The following is a 16,109-nucleotide window of genomic DNA, read 5'->3' on the forward strand; positions in this document are numbered from 1 at the left end:
TGGGGTTGTTAACCAATGTCATAAAACAATATTTGTACTACTGTTTCATGAGAAACTATTTGTTCTGTAAGCCTTCACGTGAAGTACAATAAAAAAAATAAAAAAATAAAAAAAAAACTGTTAGGAATTGGCCTAGAGGAGCCATAAAAAACGGGTAAAAGACTAACGGCCCCATGAACCAAGAAAGCCTGGGAGCCTCTGCTCTGTGGTAAAGTTTACAAGGAGAAAAAAATCACTGAGAGGAAAATATTTTCCATAAAATAAATGTAAAGATAAAAGATAAAAACTACAAACTGTATATGAATTAATATCAAATCAATGTGGCCAAACGAATTTATTCCAAAATGGACTCATAACAAAAATTCCTGGGTTGGCTTGTAGAATTCTGATTAACATGTTTAGATTCATGGGCACAGGGGAAAACCAGTGGGGTCCAAACATCCTGTGCTCTTAGATATGCCCCCATCCTTCCAGATTCGTACACGCACACACTTCGCTCCTCCATCATCCCTTACCTTCTTCTTCCTTCTTCCTCTTGGTCTCTCTTTCCTTGTCTTCACTCTGTTCTTCCAGGGCATCCTGAATTTTCCGTTTCGGGACCTGCTTCCGAGCTATGAAAGAAAGGGGGTCCCTGTAGCTGACCCCACTGGTCTGCCTGCCCCACCCCAAGGAGCTCAGGCCCACTGATGGGGCCCTGAGAAGGCTCTGGACTCCTGGCCTTTCCCTGCCTGCCCATGGCCACAGCCCTACGCAGGCCTCGTCCTTCAAGCTCTGCTGCTTCCTGCCTGCATGACCTTAAGCAGGCTACTTAACCTCTCTGTGCCTTACTCACCGTATCTGCAGACTGGAAACCGTCCCAAAAAGTAGATCGTGACATAATGTGTTTGGCACAGCACCTGAGTCTAGCAGATGCTCTCAGCGGACCGCCCGCATCCCTGGAATCTCACCCTCTCAGCATCTCTGGAACCTCAGAAGGCCTTAAAAGGCAAGGAGGGAACAGGCCCTGCGAGCTGCCCTCCACCAACGACTGAGGGGAGTTGGTGCATAAACATCCAGCTCCCTCGCCCCTTGGGGGGGTAATTCTGAGGCTCACACTTACGCCGCCCCCCACTTTCCCGACAGTTTCCCTGGGGGCCCACTGTGGAAGCTGGCCTGATAACATCCTTTTCCGGCTGCCTCCCTTCCCCCCGCCCATGTTCCCTGCACCTCCCAAGTTTTTCCACGAATGCCACTAGACAGAGTGTTACAACCAACAAAAAGCTCTAAACACATTTTTTTACATGCACACACAAAAAACTACATAGTGTGTCTCTATCACAACTAGGTGACTTAAACACAGTTTTCCTACTTTTTCCAATAGACAGTCTAAAAACTCGTTGTCATCAAGTCAGTAAGACCGAGTACAACTGAGGCTGTAATCTTTATGGAAGCTGTCACATTTCTTCTGTGGAGCAGCTGGTGGGTTTGAACCGCTGACCTTTTGGTTTGCAGCCAAGTGCTTTAACCACTGCACCACTAGGGCTCCTCAGACAGTGTCTTAGAAAGCACCAAAAAGTACTAAAAATACATTTTAGATGAAAAAACTATGATAAAATGCCTGTCATACAACTAGACTTCAGCACAGCTTGCAGTGGGGTCCTTGTTTCACAGTCTGCTTCTAGAAGACCCCAAACTGGGACACTAACGCCTGGTGAAGAAGTCCATAAAAGCCCAACGATAGCCATTTTCGGGAGTCCCTGGGTGGTACAAATGGATAATGAGCTCAGTTGTTAACTGAACTGTGGGAAGTTCAAGTCTAGCCAGAGGCCCCTTAGAAGGAAGGCCTGGCGATCTACTTCTGAGAAACCAGCCACCAAGAACCCTATGGAGCACAGTTTTATCTGACATACATGGGGGTCACCATGAGTCGGAGCCGACTCACAGCAATTGGTTGTTTTTTTTATAGTCATTGTCATTGTCAGCTCTCACCCAGACCACTGTACGGCCTCCTCCCTGGTCTCTGGCCCCTGGTGGGTCCTTTGCCCAGCCCCAGAGGGACTTCTATCCGTGATGGCTGGCACTGTCCCTGCCCTGCTCAAAAACCTCCCATTCTCTTCCCTACCTCATTTCTTACCACACCCCAAGTGCAAAACTCTCCCTGCTCCCTGAAGCATACTTCATTCTCTAGAAACACTGAATCGTATGTGGTTCCCCAAACGTGCCAGGCTGTTGCCACCTCAGGGCCTTTGCACGTGCTATTCTTGTCTGGAACACCCTCCCATTTATGACTTCTCATCATGGCCAACCCTCACCCATCTCCCAGACTCAGCTCAGACATCACCTACTCTGGGCTGCTGCCTTCTGAGCTCCTATGGTACTCTGCATTACCACTACTCTTTCTTTCTTTCTTTTTTAAAATTTTATTGTGGCAAAATATACATAACAAAATTTGCCATTTATCATTTTTAAGAGTACAATTCAGTGTCATTAGTTACATTCACCATGATGTTCAATAACTCCCCATTTCCCCCTTCCCTCAGTCCCTGGTAACCACTATTAATCTTTTGTCTCTATGAAGATAAGTGAGGTCATACAATATTTGTCCTTTTGTGTCTGACTTATACCACTATTATTTCTTATACCAGTGCCATCCAATGAAAATATACAAAGAGCCACGTACATAATATTTAACTTTCTAGTAGCCACATTAAGGTCCCTGGGGAGCGCAAATGGTTTACACTTGACTACTAACCAAAAGGTTAGTGCTCTGAACCCACCCAGTAGCTCCTCAGAAGAAAGGCCTGGTGATCTGCTCCCATTAAGATGACAGCCTAGAAAACCCTATGGGGCAGTTTTACTCTGTCACATGGGGTCGTCATAAGTAGGGATTGACTTGACAGCAACCAACAACAACAGCAGCCATGTTAAAAAAAAAAAAAAGGAAAAAAAAAACTGGGTGAAATTAATTTTAATAATATATTTTACTTAACCCAATATATCCAAGATATTATCATTCCAACACACTACCAATATTAAAATAAATTATTATGCATGGCGCCACTGGGTGGATTTGAACCGCCAACCTTTCAGTTAGTAGGGAAAAAACCAAACTCGTTGCCATCAAGTAGATTCTGGATCATGGTGACCTCTTGTGCTCCACAGGGTTTTCCTGGCTGTAGTCTTTACGGAATAAGAACGCTAGGACCTTCTTCTGCAGTGCTGTTGGTGGATCTGAACCGTCGGCCTTTAAATTAGTAGTTGAGTGCAAATTGTTTGTGCCACCCAGGGACCTTATTAATAAAATGTTTTACATTCTCTGAAGCCTTCGAAATCTGTTGTGTATTTTATAATTACAGCACATATCAATCTAGACTACATGTTCATTGAAAATATTTGACCTGTGTTTAGATGTCATGAAATTCACAAAAAAGTAGATTTACATATCCAAGTTGTTCCCAACATAACTTGAAAGTTTTTAATAGCTGAATCAAAAATCAGCTTTCAAATTTAAATGTAATTAAAATTATAGAGAATTTAAAATTCAGTTCTTCAGTCACACTGGCCACATTTCAAGTGCTCAGCAGACACATGTGGCTGATGGTGGCGGTACTGGACAGTACACTCTGGTATCGCCCTATGTTATGTATGGGTCTCTCACCCTATCACCCTCAGGACAAAGGTACTATTCCTCAGACTGACTTCCCGGGGACCCTCTCCAGCCTCATCGCTTGCTCTCCCCAATCCTGCACTCTGTGCACCAGCACACTGAACCACGAGGCATCCCCACACACGTCCCTCCTCAAAAGGAGCCCTGCTGGCTCAGCGGTTAAACACTGGGCTGCTAACCAAAAAGTTGGTGGTTCGAAGCCACAAGCTATTCCTCAGGAGAAAGATGTGGCAGTCGGCTTCTGTAAAGATGACAGCCTTGGGAACCTATGGGGCAGTTCTACTCTGTCCTATAGGGTCGCCATGAGTTGGAATCGACCCGAGGACAACAGGTTTGGTTTGGGTTTTTGGAAGGTCCTTCTCAACACATACTGTCCTCCTGCCTAGAACACTCTTCCCTCCCCCTTTCCCTCCTGACTCTTCCTTGTCCTTCAGGGCTCGGCTCAGCTAACACCTCTTTCAGGAAGTCCCCTCAAGCCGGGACCCTTCCCCCTCACCCATGGTGAGCTGTGCCGTCTTCATCACTGCACGCAGTAACCATCCCAATAACCAGCAGTGACTGAGCATTTCCTATGGGCTGGGCACGTGCCGAGCATTTCACACGCACTAACTCCTTGAATCCTCACATCTCTTTGTGGTTGTGGCCCTTGTTAGCTGCCGTCAAGTCAACACCGACTCGTGGCGACTCCATGCACAATGGAATGAAATGCTGCCTGGTCCCGAGCCATCCCCAGGATTGGTTGCGGATCAGACCACTGTGATCCATAGGGTTTTCACTGGCTGATTTTCGGAAGTAGATCACCAGGCCTTTCTTCCTAGTTTGTCTTAGTCTGGAAGCTCCACTGAAACCTGTTCAGCATCATAGCAACACGCAAGCCTCCAGTGACAGATGGGTGGTGGTTGCACTTGAGGTGCACTGGCCGGGAATTGAACCCTAGTCTCCTATGTGGAAGGCAAGAATTCTACCACAGAACCACCACTACCTCATTCGCTTTGTGGTAGGTACTTTAAATATCACCATCTCTGTTTTACAGATAAAGCAACTAAACCTCAGAAAAGGTAAGTAATTTGCCCAAGGTCACACAGCCAGTGAAGGGTGGAGCCGGGCTCTTAACTGCAATACCAATGTCAAAGCTGTCCTAAGACTCGCCATTTGGTGCAGAGGCCAAAGTGTGAGAGAGACGGGCGGCTGAAGGACACAGCCCTGGGTCCTCACCTGTGCGACGCTTCGGGATCCCTGACGGGGAGATTTCCATGGGACAGGCGTCGGAAAGGGAAGGGATGCTCTCTGGAGATGCGGCAGGACTGGGAGGGGAGGATCGCGGGGAATCTGGGGCAGGTTTCTGGAAGGGGCAAGAAGAGCAATCTTAGAGTGAGGGGAGAGAGGACGGACCACCTGGCTATCTCATTTCCCAAACGGTTGAAAGGGGGCTCTAAACCTCTCTTTGCCCCCAACTCTCCTCTCTGTCCCCATGGCCCCAGCCCCAGCTCAGGCCTTGTCCTCTCTCACCTCGACCACCACTCCACTCTCCTGTGTAGTTTCATGGTCCCAGATTCTCCCCATCATGGACCCTAGTAACAATGCTCTTTTTTACCCAAAGTTACAGAAACTGATTTTTAGACAGGCATACAGTGGTCCAACTAAAGACTACACTTCTCAGACTCCCCTGTGGCCAGGTGTGGCCATGGGCCTCAGGACTACATTTCCCAGCCTCCCTTGCATACGTGTGTAGTCAATGAGCCTAAGTTCTAGCCAATAGGATGTTAAGGGGATAAGATGTACACTACTCTTGGTTCAAATAACCAGTTATTGACGAGTCGATTTCGACTCATGGCGACCCTATGTGTGTCAGAGTAGAACATGCTCCACAGGATTTTCAATGGCTGATTTTTCAGAAGTTGACTGCCAGGTCTTCTTTCTTCCAAGGTTCCTCTAGGTGGGCTTAGACCTCCTACGTTTCAGTGAGCAGCCTAGCATGTTAACCACCCTGGGTGGTTCCAATAAGATTCACTGAAAGGCAGAGTGCCCTCCTCTTCCCACTACCTGAACATGGACATCATAGGGAGCTATCTTGGACCGCCTGGACCATGGCATCTAGGGGTAACAGAGCAGCAATAAAGATGCAGACTGGACCTCTGAAACTGTGAGACAGCCACCCCAGCTAATCCTGGATGTTTCCTGCTCATTAGAGAGAGAAATAAATTTCTATCTTGCTTGCTAAGCAACCGTTCTTTGTGTCTCAGTTGTTTCAACTACTGACTTATCAATTCTTACAGGTCCCTGGGGGCGCAGTGGTTAAGCACACGGCTGCTAACCGAAAGGTCAGCAGTATGAACCCACCAGCCGCTCCACAGGAGAAAGATGCAGCAGTCTGCTTCTGTAAAGATTAAAGCCTTGGAAACCTGTCCTGAGGGGTTGCTATGATCGGAACCAACTTGACGGCAATGGGATGAGTGTCAGTTAAGCAAATGCCTCTCAGCTCCAAGCCCATCTCCTTCCCTTTCCCTTGTGGTGCTGGGACTGAAAACCTGCCACGGGCTGGCAGCCAGCTCTGTGTACGGCAGTACCCACACGGGAGCGTTACAGGGGGATTGCACCACTGGAGCCACAGTAGGTCTTCCTGTAGCTGACCTGATCCATTTACGATTTTTCCAACAGTGCTACATGGTGCCCCCTCAGACAGCCAGCAGTACCAGCATCCACTACCTAGGTCTGAGTCTGAGGACCACGGGGCACCCCCAGCACCACCGGCTGAGGTTCAGAAGCTCCACAGCCCTAGGGTGGTGGTTACAGCCTATGGGTGCTACCTCTGTGGCACCTCAAGAGTTCTCTTTTTACCCCTTAAGTTACCTAGTGAGGAGTTCCTGGGTGGTGCAAACAGTTAAGCACTCAACCATGAGCTGAAAGGTTGGTGGTTCGCACCCACCCAGAGGCACCTTGGAAGCAAGTCCTGCAGATCTGCTTCTGAAAGGTCACAGCCTTGAAAACCCTATGGAACAGTTCTACTCTTCACACATGGCGTCACCATGAGTTGGAACTGATTCGACTGCAATTAACAATAATTACCTCGTTCACAACTGCCTACCTAGCTGACAATTCTGTACAGTAAATTCCCTTTGTTTAAATCACTGGCACAATCTCTATGTCTCATTTGGACTCTGATAGATACAGGCCCCAAAGCAGTATCTCAAACACTCAAATCTACCTCTGTCTTTCTCTTTCTCAACACCCTTCCCTGGCTCCTAGAGCCTCGGGCCAAAGACCAAGTTCACAAAGATGTCCACATCCTAATCCCTGGAACCCGTGAATATGTTGGAGTCCCTGGGTGGCACACATGGTTAAGTGCTTCACTACTAGCTGAAAAGCTGGTGGTTCAAACCCACCCAGAGGCACCTAGAAGACAGGTTAGGCGATCTGCTTCAGAAAAGTCACAGCCTTGAAAACCCTACAGAGCAGTTCTACTCACACACGGGGTCACCTTGAGTCAGAATCAACTAACAACAACACCAACATGGCAAAGTAGAAGGCTGCTAATCAGCTGACTAAGGAGCCCTGGTGGAGCGCTCGACTGCTAACTAAAAGGTCGGCGGTTTGAACCCACCAGCCACTCCGTGGGAGAAAGATGTGGCAGTTTGCTCCTGTAAAGATTACAGCCTTGGAAACTCTACGTGGCAGTTCTACTCTGTCACACGGGGTCACTAAGAGTCGGAATCGACTTGAGGGCAACCAGTTTGGTTTAATCAGCAGACCTTAACGTAGGGAGAGTATCCTGGATAATCCAGGTGGGCCCAACGTAATCACAAAAGTCTTTGTAAGTGGAAGAGGAGAGTAAGAGGGAGACGCAAGGATGGAAGACGGAAGACGGGTCAGAGGTGCAATGTTGCTAGCTTGGAAAATGGACTCATACTCATAGTGATCTTATGAGACAGAGCAGAACTATCCCATAGGGTTTCCAAGGCTGTAATCTTTATGGAAGCAGACTGCCACATCTTTCTCCCAAGGAGCTGCTTGGTGGGGTCGAACTGCCAACCCTTCACTTAGCAGTCAAGCGCTTAACCACTGTGCCATGGAAAATGGAGGAAGGGGCATTTAGAAGCTGGAAAAGGCAAGGAAACAGATTCTCCCCTAGAGCCTGCAGAAGGAACACAACCCTGCTAACATCTTGATTTTAGCCCAGTGAGACCCATTCAGACTTCTGACCTCCAGAGCTGTATGACAATAAATGTTGTTTGAAGCCACTAAGTCTGTGATACAGCAGTAAATGGGAAACTACTGCAGGAAATTGGGGAAGGCATCACTGAGAAGGGGATATGTGAGCAAAGCCCCACAAAAAGTGAGGGATCGAGCCATGTGTGTATCTGAGGAAGGAGGGTTTCAGGCAGAGAAAAAGCAAAAGGCCCAGAGGTGGGAGTCCACCTGGTGTGTGTGAGAAACTGGGGCCCAGTGAGCAGAGGAGAAGCTGTGGATGAGGCCGGGGGCTTGGTGGGCAGGGCAAGGCGGATCACGAAGGGCCTTGGAGGCTTTCACAATGGCTGGCGCTGGCCTGCGATGGACATGCTGGAGGGCTTGAGCTGGGGGTGACAGGCTCTGACTGCAAGCAACAGTCTGAGAAGCAGAACACCCTGGACACTGTGCACAGACCAGTGAATAGGCATTGAGTGACTGACTGTTCAGCAGGGAAGGAAGTGATCCGATGTATTTAGAGGAAACCCTGTGATGGAGTGACTTTTGTCCCCTAAAATATGTGCTGTAAATCCTAACCCCCATACCTGTGGCCAAAATCCCACTTAGGAACGTGGTTTTCTTTGTTATGTTAATGAAGCCATATCAGTGGGGGTGTGTCTTAAACCAATGGCTTATTGTAATATAAAAGGAACAGGTTAGGCACAGAAGCAAGGATGCACAGACAAGAGGAGAAGGATGCCTCATCATGTGAAGATCTGAGGATCCATGAGGAACAGAAGCTGAGAAGGGACATGGACCTTCCCCCAGAGCTGACGGAGACAGAAAGCCTTCCTCTAGAGCCGGTGCTCTGAATTTGGACTTCTAGCCTCCTAAACTGTGAGAAAATAAATGTTTGTTTTCAGACTTTTGACCTCCAGAACTATAGGATTATAAGCGTATGTTGTTTAAAGCCTCTAAGTTTGTGGCTTAAAAAAGCCTATCTGTCAATTCTTGTGCTATTTCTGTCACAGCAGCACTAAGAAACTAAAACACCCTCTGACCACGTGAGAGACGGGAGGTATTTCTGAGCCTTATATTGTATCCAGCACTGTTCTAAGATCTGTACGTGAACTGACTCATTCCACCTTCACAGCCACCCTGTGAGTTGAATGCCACAGGGAGCTGCCACATTACAGGTCAGGCGCCCGCCCCAGATGCCAGGCCAGAGGCAGACTGAGGACCTCAAAGACCACGCTGTCTGCTCCAGGGACAACCAGTACTCATCCAACACCTGGGAAACGTCTCCAGAATCCTCCAGGGCAGCTGCTGCACTCAGTTCCAAAGGCTAACAGGAATGATGGTTTCCTCCATGTCCTCTGCAAAAATGCGTGAGGGGTGGGGGCCTACCTGGCCTTTGAGGGAGGTGGGGGCACTGTCCTCCTCCTCCTCTTCGCTGCCCAGGACCCGGGCTGCCTTCCTCGCCGGCCTCTTCACTGGAGACTCACTCTCGGGCACTACTCCATTCTGCTCCTTCAGCGCCACCCTGGAAGGAGAGACAAGGGGTGTTACAGCAGGCAGGGTCAGGGGCACTGCCCTGAACACTCCAGCTCCTTCACTTCCTTTCATTTCCATTCTTTCCTTTCAAACATTCAATGAACATTCCCTACGTGTCTACTCAGCATATATTTTTTTTTCCCTAAACCGTAATAAATATATACGTAAGGAGCCCTGGTTACAGTGGTTAAACGCTTGGTGGCTAACTGAAAGGTCAGCGGTTTAAACCCACCAGCCGCTCCGTGGGGGAAAACCCTGGTGATCTGCTCCCGTAAGGATTATAGCCTAGGAAATCTCATGGGGCAGTTCTACTCTGTCACATGGGGTCGCTGAGTTGGCAATCGACTCAATGGCACACAACAATAACAAATATATATAAAAAAAATTTGACATTCCGTCAATCTTCCCACATACAGTTCCATGATATTATGTTCACTCTCAGCACACACTTGTTAAATCATCCATCCATCCAGGTAGTCTACAGAGGCCTCCTGTGAGCCCACTCTATAATGGGTGATGCTGAGGAGCAGACGGAGTCTCTACCCAGGGAGGAAACTGCTCTCCATCATCCATGCTGATCTTTTAGTCACAGAAAACCAGAAACCCAAACCGACTGCCACAGGGTCGATTTCAACTCATAGCAACCCTACAGGATGGAGAAGAAGTACCTGCATTTAGCGTTTTAGCTAGGAACATGGCCGCCCAGCAAGGGACTATACTTCCCAGGCTCACCTGCACCTAGGTATGGTCATGTGATGAATTCTGGCCAGTGGGATGGAAGTGACTTAATGCTTGCCCTCTATGCTGTCTTGCCCCTGGAACTGGAACTTGCTGTCCTGCTTGGACAATGCAGATGAGGACAGTGCCCTAGAGAATGCTGGAGCAACAAGAGAGAGGAAACCTGGGCCCCATAACAACCAAGTAGTACAGAGCCACCTACCTGTCCTCAACTGCCTGCGCAGCTTAGAGTTTTATGAGCAAGAAAAAGGCAATTTTGATTTTAGCTAAGTCACTGTGACTCTGGTTACTGTTAGAGCAGTAACACAGTCTCTGAGGAGCTCCCAGTCTGGTGGGGGAGACAGGCGTGAACACAGCCCATTGCACCACATCGACAGATGTGCGCTGATGAAGGTTGATAAGGTCGTAAGAACATGGCTGAGTTTTACAGGTTTCTGTACTCAAGAGCTTACAGTCTGGAGGAAGAAACCAACATGCATGCAAACAACATCCTAGCTGGGTCAACAATAGCACATTGTTATTATGAAATGTCACTACAAAAAATGAAGTGAACCTCATACAAATGAACCTCTGTTATGGATTCAATTGTGTCCTCCTAAAACAATGCGTTGGAGGTGGCGTGGTGTTTACCCGCTTGGCTGCTAACCGAAGGTCAGTGGTTCGAACCCACCAACTGCTCCATGGGAGAAAGACGTGGCAGTCTGCTTCCGTAAAGATTTACAGCCTTGCAAACTCTATGGAGACAGTTCCACACTGTTCTATAGGGTCACTATGAGTCAGAATCGAATCAATGGCAGTGGGTTTATACCTGTGGAAAGGAGCCCTGGTGGTGCAATGGTTAAGCGGCTGCTAACCAAAAGGTCAGTGGTTCGAACCTACCAGCGATTCCATGGGAGAAAGACAATGGCAGTCTGCTTCTGTAAAAGATTTATAGCCTAGAAAACCCTATGGGGCAGTTCTACTCTGTCCTATAGGGTCGCTATGAGTGGGAATTAACTCAACAGCAATGGGTTTGGGTTTATACTTGTGAATTTAATCCCACTTGAGAACAGGGTTTGTTACGTTAGTGAGGCCATATCAGTGTAGGCTGTGTCTTAAACCAATCATTTTTGAGATCTAAAAGGAGCAAATTAGGCACAGAGGCAAGTAAGCATGAATGGAGGAAGATAGATGCCATGCCGCATGAAGATCGCCAAGGATCTAAGGAAAAGAAGCTGAAAAAGAGACAAGGACCTTCCCTCAGAGCCAACAGGGAGAGAAAGCCTTCCCCTAGAGCCAGTGCCCTGAATTTAGACTTCTGGCCTCCTAAACTGTTAGAAAATAAATTTCCGCTCATTAAAGCCACCCACTTGTGGTATTTCTTTTACAGCAGCCCTAGGAAACTAAGACAGGCTCTAAGATGTTTTTAGTGAAAAAAGGCAGGCTTTGAAGTCTGTGAGAGGAGTGACAGTCGGCCATGTTCACTGCTAAACCCACAGGGTCTAGAAGAGTGCCTGGCACAGAGAAGATATTCAATAGATATTTGCTGAATAAATTAGTATGTACAGTATGATTCCATGAATGTCAAAAAAAATTTCTGAATGTGAATATATTTTATATGTAAAAGATAAAAGAATATGTATAGTATGATTTCACGAATGTAAAAACACATATAGGTATCCCGCAACTTACGATGGGGTTCTGTTCCAAAGACTCTGTAGTAAGCCGGTTCCGACGTTAAGTTGAATACTTCTTTTTTTTTAGATTTCATTATTATCGCCTTTTATTATCAATATCTTTATAAATCTGATCTTTGGTTTTTCGGGGTTGGAAACATTACATGTAAACTTACAGGTACGATGCCATTAAGAAATTACGTGCTGCAATACTGTATGTAGTATACATTACTAACGATAAGAAATGCATACACACAAAAAACCCAACAATGGACGGTCATTAAGTGTGGTTCATCCTAACGTGACTACACTGTTAAGTCAGAGACTACCTGTACATATATACACGCATGTTTGCCTATAAGTTCCATATATGTATATGCATGGCAGCTTGCATACGTAATAGTTCTGCTTTTGTTATCTAAAAAAATTAATGGTGTGTATTATTGAGTATCTATTATAGGTCAGGCACTGTGCCAGCTACCAGAGATATAAGTGACCAAAACGACCATTCCTGCTATCCGATATGCAAATGAGGGAAACACTTATTCATTCAACAAACGTTTATTGAGTACCTACTATGTGTCAATAACTGTGGTAGGTGTATGTACTCTTATATGCATAGGGAAAAAAGTATGGAAGGATATGCATCAAACTGGTAACAGTTCCTCTGGGAGTGAATACTGAAAGGACTTCAAATTTTTACTTATTATTCTCTGAGTTGACTTACTTGTAATTGTAATTGTTGTTATGGGTGCCGCTAAGTCGGTTCTCACTCACAGCAACCTCAAGTGACAGAACATAACTGCCCCAGAGGGTTTCCTAGGCTGTAATCTTTACAGGAACAGATCGCCATGTCTTTTCTCCTGTGAAGCTGGTGGGTGGGTTTGAATCACTGAACTTTTGGCTAGCAGCCGAGCACCTAACCGTTGAACCACCAGGGACTCTTTGTTTATAATTACCATGGATAATTCCACATATGGGTATCAATGCTAGAAAAAAAAAAAATCTCTACACATGCCCAAGGAGACACACAAATAGACTACTTATTATAGCACAGACTGTTACAGCAACATATTGGAAACAACCTAAATATCCATCAACAGGGCAATGTTAAATAATTTCCACCATATATGCATAAAACGGATACATAAAGCAGAAGGTGAAAGGAGCAAGGGTCCTCTGTGTTCACGAAAAGAAAAAAATCTCTAAGTCGTAAGGTTAACTGAAGAAAGCAAGCCGAAGAACAACATTCACAGTATATGATCTAATGCATTTTTTAAAAAATTAAAATAAACTACAGCAAATAACACTATATATACATGTATACAGTGTTATTAAAAGGGACAAATGTGAAAATAAAGAGGGCTGAAAAAAATTATTACTTTATTCTTACCACTTACTGAGTGCCTCTTCTGAGCCAGGCACTGTTACCAGTTGTACATGGATTAATTCATTGAATCCACAGAGAAAAACTGATATAGATTATCATACCCTTTCACACACGAGGAAACTGGGACACAGGGAGGTGGAGTTACTTGCCCAGGGTCCCATATTAGGGATCTGACCTAAATCTAGCTGGAGTCCCTGCTCTGCAAGTTGATTGGTTCAGGGGTGATTGTTATGACCCAAGCAAGGCCTAGTTAGGCCTTGCCTGAGAATCTGCCACGTGGATGCTGGAAGAGGGAACACTGATCTCTTCCACTTACAGTGGACAGCAGAGATAGTCTGCTCCAGAATGAGGCCAAGACATGTGGAAGCAAGAGCCCTGAAGACAACTCTGAGGCCCTGGATCCAGCCATGCCTAAAGCCATCCCTGCTTTTGGACTTCCGATCTACCTGGTCAAAAAATTCCCTTAGGGCCCGAGATGTCTTGAGTTGAGTTTGTTAACACTTGCAGCCAAGAGAGTTCTGACTGACAAAGGAACAAACAACCACACTCAAGCCCCATGACGTACTTCAGGGGAGGCTCTGTCTCTCTGCTACTGTTGGAGGTCTCCTTCTCTGGCTTCTTTGCTTTGCCCTCCTTCTTGGGTTGGAAAAATGACCTGCAGGAGCATGGGAGAAAAAAAAAAGGGAATGATAACAGCACCAACAACCTCTCATATCTGTGCTGCACTCTACAGCTTCTGATGCCCTTTCATATCCCAGCACATAACAAAGGATTCCAAAACAACCCCCTTTGGCAAATCAAGAAATGAAGGCTTAGAGAATAGTAGGTAACCCTCTGCTTATTTTTCTGTGCCAACTCACCTGAGAGATATAACATACCCAATACTCATTCAACATGTTTTTTAAATAATTTGTCTTATTTTTTTGCTGAAAATATACACAGAACATACACCAATTCAACAATTTCTACATGGACAATTCAACGACATTGATTACATTCTTTAAACTGTGCAACCATTCTCATCCTCCTTTTCTGAATTGTTCTTCCCCCACTGAGATAAACTCACTGCCCCCTAAGCTTCCTATCTAACTTTCCAAGTTGCTGCTGTCAATTTGATCCACAGACATGGTTCTTTAAAAGAGCACAATGCTCAAAGCAGACATTCTTTACTAATAAAGCTAAACTACTGTTTGGTTTAAAGAAGACTTCAGGGGATGTTCTTGATTTAAGGTTTAAAGATAATCTCAGGGCAACAGTTTCGGGGTTCATCCAGCTTTCATGGCTCCAGAAAATCTGGAATCCATGAGAATTTGAGATTCTGGTCTGCATTTTCCCCCTTTTGATCAGGATTCTTCCACAGTAAGTGATGAAGGTTTATATCTCCAGTGACACCATGTGGATATCATGTACCCCAACACGAGGCCAAGGAAAGGGTATTTTGCCTCTGTGATACTCTTTCCAAAAACCCATAATCCCAGTCTAATTATGGGAAAAATATCAGACAAACCCAGACTGGGTGACATTCTACAGAACACCTGACCATATTCCTCAAGAATGTCAAGGAACATAAAAAAACAAAGAAAGTCAGAGAAACTGTGACAGAGCAGAGGCGACTGAGGAGATATGACAACTAAACACAATGTGGTACCTTTAATTGGATCCTGGAACACAAAAAGGATGACATTATTGTGAAAACTGTGCCTTACAGAATCTCTGTGTTTTCCATTTGAAATTACTACAATTACAGATTAGATTTTATTTTTCTCTCTCTCTCTGATTCTTTTAAATAAAATCTAGCAATGTGAGGATTCCTTGGGTGATGCAAATGGTTAATGCACTTGGCTGCTAACTGAAAGGTTGGAGGTTTGAGTCCACCCAGAGGCACCTCGGAAAAAAGCCCTGGTGATCTACTTCAGAAAAATCAGCCACTGAGAACCCCATGGAGCAGTTCTACTCTGACACACATGAGGTCGCCATGAGCCAGAGTCAGCTCAAAGGCAACTGGCAGTAGTAGTGTAAAAACTGATGCAATTCAGATAAGTGTGGAGTTTAGTTCATCATGATGCTGATGATGATCATCGGGATGTTGGCTCCTGAGTTGTGACAAAAAGACCATAGTAATGGAAGATGTTAACAATGGGGAAAACGGGGCGAGGGGTACATGGGAACTCTCTGTAGCATCTTTACAACTTTCCTGTACATCTAATATTACCCCAAAATAAAAACTTATTTAATCATTTTAAAAACAAAAGTAAAAAAATTAAATAAAGCAGAGAGACAGAAAACAATCAAGGGTGTTGGCTTGGTTACCTCTTGCTGCTGTAAGAGAAATAGCACAAGTGTGTGGCTTTAACAAACAAATTTATATTCTCACAGTTTAGGAGGCTAGGGGCCATCTCTAAGGGAAGGCTTTCTCTCTGTGTTGGCTCTGGGGAAAGGTCCTTGTCTCCTCAGAGTGTATTCCTTGGCTCGTTGCTAATCTTTATGTGGTGTGGCATCTATCTTCCCCATCTCTGCTAGCTTCTCTGTCCTAATCTGCAATTTTTTTTAATCTCAAAGGTGATTTGCTTAAGACACACCCCAGACCATCCTTACTGCTTAAGACACACCCTACACAAATATGGCCTCTTAACACAACAAAAAAACCCCATTCCCAAATGGGATCACATCCACAGGTACAGGGGTTAGGATTTACAACAAATATTCTTGGGAGCCCCGGGTTGCTGGAGTTTTTTTTTTTTTTTTAATTCTACTTTAGGTGAAAGTTTACTGAACAAATATTTTCTCATTAAACAGTCAGTACACATATTGTTTTATGACACTGGTTAACAACCCCACGACATGTCAATATGCTCCCTTCTCAGCCTTGGAGGGCCCCCCTTTTTTTTTTGGTGAAAATATACATAGCCAAAGATACACCATTTCAAAAATTTCTACATGTACAATTCAGTTACTTTGATTA

The 16,109-nt window shown here is 45.5% G+C and overlaps 1 protein-coding gene across 5 annotated transcripts in view; it reads right to left on the minus strand.

Moving 5' to 3' along the window:
• The window catches only part of LIG1 (DNA ligase 1), a 63,385-nt gene that overhangs the window by 44,366 nt on the left and 2,910 nt on the right, over positions 1-16,109 (minus strand). For 2 of the 5 annotated variants that reach the window (XM_023736262.1, XM_012557132.2), the window contains exons 2-5: positions 13,713-13,802; positions 9,218-9,353; positions 4,862-4,988; positions 516-611 (exon numbers count right to left, since the gene is read on the minus strand). In XM_023736262.1, coding sequence (XP_023592030.1) covers positions 516-611; positions 4,862-4,988; positions 9,218-9,353; positions 13,713-13,802 — 449 coding nt within the window. The remainder of the gene's footprint in view (positions 1-515; positions 612-4,861; positions 4,989-9,217; positions 9,354-13,712; positions 13,803-16,109) is intronic. The other 3 variants (XM_023736264.1, XM_023736263.1, XM_023736265.1) reach the window with 2 other exon arrangements.

The sequence above is a fragment of the Trichechus manatus genome, unplaced genomic scaffold, assembly GCF_000243295.1.
Source record: "Trichechus manatus latirostris isolate Lorelei unplaced genomic scaffold, TriManLat1.0 scaffold00087, whole genome shotgun sequence".
NCBI classification, from domain to species: domain Eukaryota; kingdom Metazoa; phylum Chordata; class Mammalia; order Sirenia; family Trichechidae; genus Trichechus; species Trichechus manatus.